General features: G+C 53.2%; 1 protein-coding gene across 3 annotated transcripts in view; it reads right to left on the minus strand.

Annotated features, from left to right (window-relative positions):
- Positions 1-6,385, minus strand: part of Slc5a10 (solute carrier family 5 member 10) — a 43,524-nt gene that overhangs the window by 3,442 nt on the left and 33,697 nt on the right. For 2 of the 3 annotated variants that reach the window (XM_059270851.1, XM_059270850.1), the window contains one exon: positions 1,918-2,025. The exons of the other annotated variant lie outside the window; for it this stretch is intronic. In XM_059270851.1, coding sequence (XP_059126834.1) covers positions 1,918-2,025 — 108 coding nt within the window. The remainder of the gene's footprint in view (positions 1-1,917; positions 2,026-6,385) is intronic. 3 annotated transcript variants of the gene reach the window in all.

A 6,385-nucleotide genomic window follows, 5' to 3' on the forward strand; every position in this document is an offset into this window, starting at 1 on the left:
CGGCAGGGCTGTTTTCAGCCCTGGTGTCTACCTTCTGCAGAGCCTGAGCTGACAAAGCACTTTTCCTGCCCTGACCCAACCTGCCTGAGATTGAGGAGCCCAAGACAGCTCCAGGGGCAGAGGCAGAACGGTGGGGCAGGAGGGGGCAGGAGGGGGCAGGCATGGGACCCTTTGCAGGGAGGTCACACCTGGGCAGACAGTGGCCTATTCTCTGGAACTCCCTGCCACATCACTTCCTGTACACAGCAAGTTCCAGCAAGCATGGTGGATCCCCTCTCGGCTCTGGTGGAGGTGAGGGCATGAGAAATCCACCCTATTTCCTGTGAGTGCAAGGTCCCTAGCCAGGCAAGGCAGCTTTTGGAAGTAAGGGGCTCCAAAGGGCTGTGGTACTTCAGTCTGGGGACCTCCTGGGTGTTCCCTCTTTAGCAGACAGACTCCTTGCCTCTGCCTTCCACTCCTAGAAAGGGGTGTTGATACAGCCTGACCTCAATTCTGTAGTGTGACTCCCAGGCATCCCATGACCTGCTCTGTTTACTACTCAGGCTGACTAGGGTGGGGCCTAAAGGAAAGCGAGTTAAGCCATGGTTCCCTTAAACATTTATCTCCCCTCCTTGGTGCTTGGAAAGTGGTTGACTTGGTGCTTATTGTACCCATTTCTCAGACAGGGAGCTCAAGGCATAGAAAAGGCTAGAGGCCCAACAAGTCTACACTATGTCAGTGCTAGTCTGAGTCCTTAGCTCAGTATGGAAGGGGAGGCATACCCTGAGGTGGGAGGCCACAGTGTGGTCAGGCCCTGGGCCAGGCAGTATCCTTGTGTCGTTAGGCTTAATCCTGGCAACACCCCTCAGGTTGGGTAGACTCATTATCCCCAATTTACACACGAGGGCATCGGGCTCCAAGCAGAGAAGTGACGCTCGAAATAACTCCGCTGGCACGAGGCAGAGCCAAGGTCTCTTCCCAGGTGTGTGTATATAGGCTTGGCCCTATGGGAAGGAAGGAGGCAGGAAAGAGCCTCGACTTCCAGATGAGTCAAGATTGTGGGACTCAAGGAGATGATGGCTCTTCTTTTTGCTTAGGGTGGGACTTCCCCCAGCCCTAGACCATTGCTTCTGCTTGCACACCTCGTTGGCTGGGGAACTCGCCACCCAATACCAGAATAGCAAAGCTACCACAAGGACCATGGGGAATGCCAAAACCTTCACCATAGCTCTTCTTACTGGCAACAGTATCTTTGTGGAGCTCATTTTTTGCAAATATGGGTGCTGAGAGTTCTGGGCTCCTCATCTCAAAGGAGTAAGCAGTAGACTTCAGTTTGCATGTCATTCTGGGCCTCAGTTTCCCCATATGAGAAGGCATTATTAAAAAGGTCAAGACAAGGCAGTAGGTAGCCTTTCTCCAGGGGTGATAAGCATGGTCAAGTCTGTAGTAGTTGACATGCCTGTGACCTTAGCAAGGTCACCTCACCTTCTAGGGCTTTCTTTTTTGTTCTTATAGATTGATTTATTTGTTTTATGTGTATGTGTATTTACTTGCACGAGTTTATGGTTATCACACGTGTATGCAGGAGCCCACAGAGGTCAGTACAGGGGTTCAGATCCACTGGAACTGGAGTTACAAGTGAGCTGCCATATGGGTATTGGAAACCAAACCCAGGTCCTCTGCTAGAGCTACAAGTACTCTTAACCACTAAGCCATCTCTCCAACCTCAAGTTCCCCATCTTTAAATGAAGATGAGCCCAGCTGAGCAGTCTGGAGAGAAAAAAGAAGCAACATGTGGGAAGCCTGGGTTTTTACTTATGGTCGTTTCTGTCTGGCCAACTGGATGGCACAGGGACCCATACAGGAGCCAGAGCTGTCCCCACAATCCCAACCCTCATTCACCAGGGCCTTTCATCTGTATATGACATAGGGACTCACCTATGGGCATCAGCTCCATGACCAGCTTTGGGTAGGCAATGTTGGAGCAGCCAATCTCAGCCCCACAGGCCCGCAGACACTCGGATGGTACCACACAGCCCACGTCATCTGTGAGAAATAATACCCGTGCATCACACACACACATACACCAGGCTAGCCTGAGCTGCTTGCTTGCTCCTCTGGCTCCTTACCTCCGTTTCCCAGAGCTAGCCCTTGGGGCTCTGGCTCTTGGTTATCTTCCCTGATGCTGCCTCCACCAGGTGCTCTCATCTGGTTGTTCCCGACTCCCAGCTCAAAGCCGGGGTGACTGGTGGTGTGCCCTACCTGTGACGCGGTGCAGGTGCCTGTCGCCTCTACACCCACCCACCCATCGCCAGTCTCAACCACCTTCCTTAAGGTGGGAGGTAGAAGCAGGAGAAGAAAGGCCTGTTCCCTGCCTTCCTGCCCACTCAGCGGCATGTCACATACGACATAGCCCATTGGGTGGCTGGTCCCATAACGTCTGTCTAGCACCCCAGCACCCAGGACCATCTTACTCGCTTGTCCTTTTTTTTTTTTTTTTTTTTTTTTTGCACACACCCGGCACTCGGATGCCTCCATGTCTCTGAAGACACCGGTCCTCCTCCCTTGTATGATGCTGCTGTCCTATGGACACCCATGGCCAACTTGGTTCATCTTCTGCGCCTCCTCTGAGGCTCCTGACTGCCCCTTCCTGTCCACCTGCCTCGAGCTCCTGAGGTCCAGGATCAGTTCCTGCTGTTTGTTTACTATGCCACCTTCCTCACCAGCACCCCAAGGGCAGACACCAGTTTGAATCATCCCCCAAGTTCCAGGCCTCGCCCAGCCCAGGGCTGGGCCCAGAGGAGACAGTCTGAACTTTTGCTGAATGAAGAAATGAGTAAGTGAGAGAAGGGAGGAGGGAGGAGGGAGGAGGGAGGAGGGAGGAAGGGGTGAGGAAGGGAAGGGAGAAAGGTTCCCAGGAAGAGCCCCATGCAGTTCAGGGACTTTCTCCCACTGCCTAACCTGGGGGGTGTTATACTCCTGAGGAAGACGTCACTGCTGAGACACACAGACCCAGAACAGAGCCTGGGACTCTGTGGCAGGCTCCTGAGACCTCATGGGTCAGAATCTTAAAGAGATAGATTTGCATCCTAGGTCCAGCCCTGCCAGTTCTGCCACTGGAGACTCAACCCTCTTGGGAGGAAGGGACAGCACCCCAGCATAAGGACTCTTAAAGCCAGGTGAAGGGATCCCCCAAGGTCACTGTGCCTGACCCAGACTCCTCACGTGAGTTCTGCCCTGGACACTTGAGGCTGGTGTCATCCCTGTGCCTGGGACCACCTCTCTCTACCCCACATCCTCCTTCCCCAGTGCCAGTGCCAAGTCCAACTTGGTTCCTAGTGACAGGATGCCACCTCATCACTGCCCCTTCTATCTACCAGTCTGCCCTGGCCTGGCCTGCTCACCATCCTGGGAGGTGCCCCATATTTCATAGAGGGCCTCCAGGCTCAGACTGTGCCAAACCCTGACCCTTTGCCCACCTTCATTCTCTGCCCCCATAGCAGGCAGGCAGCACCCAGGCTTTTGTGGGCATCTTTGAGCCTCTGCATCTGCTGTTCCTTTTCCTTGGAATACCCCTCCCCCCTCATTACTCCCAGGAATTTAAACTCATTCGTCTGGTCTTAAGACAGAAGGATGTTTGGCTCCTCCAGGCCTGGCAGCATTATCTTCCTCAGCACCAATAACCTCACGACTCTGTCAGCTCCCCATCACACTACAGCTCTGGGGTCCCTGGGAGAATCCTGGGTTTCAGTCATGCATGCCTAGCATGGCCAACATATGGCAAATACCGTCCAAGTTTGTTGATCAGCTGAATGACCCTCTCCTAAGGGAGCTGCCAGACTCACTGCCTTAAAGGGCAGTTCAAGTCCTCACTACATTCCATCCGGCACATCCTAGCCCACCTCTGGGAGCCTGCTCAGATGCTGTTTGGCTAGTAGGTACTGAAAACAGGCACATCAGCTCCAGTTGGAAACCGGTTTCTCCAGACCCTTGCTGTATGATGTAGAGTGATCTTTTAATGTCTCTAAGGCTGTTTCCTCCTGTATAGGACAAAAACTTAACACAATTCAACCATCAAACCTTATGGAAACTTAGCTCAAAATCCTTCACAGACCAGGTGGTGGTGGCACATGCCTTTAATCCCAGCACTCTGGAGGCAGAGGCAGGCAGATCTCTGTGAGTTCGAGACAGGGTTTTTTTGTGTAGCCTTGGCTGTCCTGGATCTCTGTGAGTTCGAGACCAGCCTGGTCTATGGAGCGAGTTCCAGGACAGCCAAGGCTACACAAAGAAACCCTGTCTCGAAGAAAAAGAAAGAAAGAAAGAAAGAAAGAAAGAAAGAAAGAAAGAAAGAAAGAGGGGTTGGGGATTTAGCTCAGTGGTAAAGCGCTTGCCTAGCAAGTGCAAGGCCCTGGGTTCGGTCCCCAGCTCCAGAAAAAATAAAAAATAAATTAAAAAAAAAAGAAAGAAAGAAAGAAAGAGAAAGGAAGAAAGAAAGAAAGAAAGAAAGAAAGAAAGAAAGAAAGACTACTGAGGTGTAGAGTGCTTTCATGAAAGGCTAGGCTCCATCACTGGCAATGCAAACTAAATAAATAATAACCACAATAAAATACTATACGATTATGCAAATGGACGAGCATGTGTTGGCCAGATGGGAGACGTTCACATTGTTGGTGGGGCTAGAGATGGCCCAGAGCTCTAGGCTGCACTCTGGAAGTTTGCTAATGACACTGTCATTTCACAGGATCAGGAGATAGAAAATGGCAACCAGGGTTAGGGTGGGAACCTGAATGCCTAGTTCTAATGAGTAAGGTCTCTACAGTTCTGTTATTCCAGGCTAGCCTCAAGCCTGTAATCTTGCAATCCTCCTGCCCCAGCATCCCAAGTCCTGGGATTACAAGTGTGCACTGCCTTGCACATCTTGATGGTAATGGTTGTTACACAAATCTATATATGTGTCAAGGGTATACACACACACACGCACACGCACGCACGCACGCACGCACGCACGCACGCACGCACTCAGGTACTAGTGAGATCTGATGCAGCTCTGTGGATGGCACCGTCTTTTCTGGCTGAGACAGTTATGTCATGATATACCACTGCGGGGAAGTGGCCAAAGGTATCAAAAGCCTCCCTGTGCACTTTTCACAACTTCTTGTGACTTGACCAAGACTGAGGGCCAGGCTCCTTAATGCAGCCAGGAACTCTGCAGTGGTAGGAACAAGAGCACAAACTGAGGACCAGTTTTGCAGGGAGTCCAAGACTCACACCACTGCCTCTCTCTGCTCCTTGGGAATAGGAGGAGAGGTGATTCAGGTACCCTAGAGGGGGAAAGAGTGCGGAAGCAAGCAGGTGTGGAAACCCAGGATTCACATGGTGTAAGGCCTGCTGTGGATGAGGGACCAAAGGTTAGGGGTGCAGGGCTTGGACCTGAGGGTCAATGATGAGACCCCTCATACTAAACTAGACTGGGAGGCAGCAGATGCAGGGCAAGCAGGCCTCACAGGATAACGGATAGCGGCGATGTGTCTGGAGGGGTACAAGGATGCCATGAGACGGTCCTTAGTTGGATAAGGCCAGGGTCCACTGGGACTCAAACCAGCTCCATCCTGGCCCAGAGCTGGTGGGTGGGTTGGGAAGACAGAGCAGGATTGCCTTGATGCCCTGGAGCTAAAAGCTTCAGGGAAGGAGCCATTTATCTGCAAGGCTTACTGGGTTTTGCCAACTCGCACTTGACACCCTGCCCTCAGATGTGGACCCAACTATTCTCCATTGATGGGGGACACCTAGCCAAGAGCCGGGTCCTCTCCACCCTTCCCTGCCACAGGGCTTAGGCACAAGGTGTGCACCAGGTCATGACAGGTGGGAATCTCAGCAGAGAGTAGGGCTAAGGACCAATCTATACCTGCTCTGCACACATCGAGAGTGTGGAAGCAGCTGGAAGGGGAGAGGGGCCTCAGTCCATGACCCAACCCTCTCTCTACAACTGGACAGCTGAGCATCCCAGCAGGGGGAAGACAGAACTGGGCTAGGGCTGGACCAGGATCGCCAGCAGAACTGGGGGCGGTGGAAGGCTTCTGTGCGGCCCGAGGCAGCAAACCGTCCAGCTTTGCTCTGTCTGGGGTAGATGAATCAGCTTCCGGCCCCGCCCCCCGGGGCCGCACGTGACCCCAGGTGAGGGCGGAGGGGATGGGCGGGACCGCCCTTAGTCACCGGCAGTCCTGCCCGCTGCCACCACCACCACTACCACCACCGCCTGTGGTTCCTCGGGTCGCCCCCTCTGTACGGCGCCACCTGCCCGGTAAGCGACTCCCTCTTCCAGGCAGGCCTCCGGGTTTGCGATCCGTCCTTCCGAAGCCCGACGTGGGCTTGCGCCGCTGCTTTTACTCCAAACTGGGGCGGGGTT

The sequence above is a fragment of the Peromyscus eremicus genome, chromosome 8a (assembly GCF_949786415.1).
Source record: "Peromyscus eremicus chromosome 8a, PerEre_H2_v1, whole genome shotgun sequence".
NCBI classification, from domain to species: Eukaryota; Metazoa; Chordata; class Mammalia; order Rodentia; family Cricetidae; genus Peromyscus; species Peromyscus eremicus.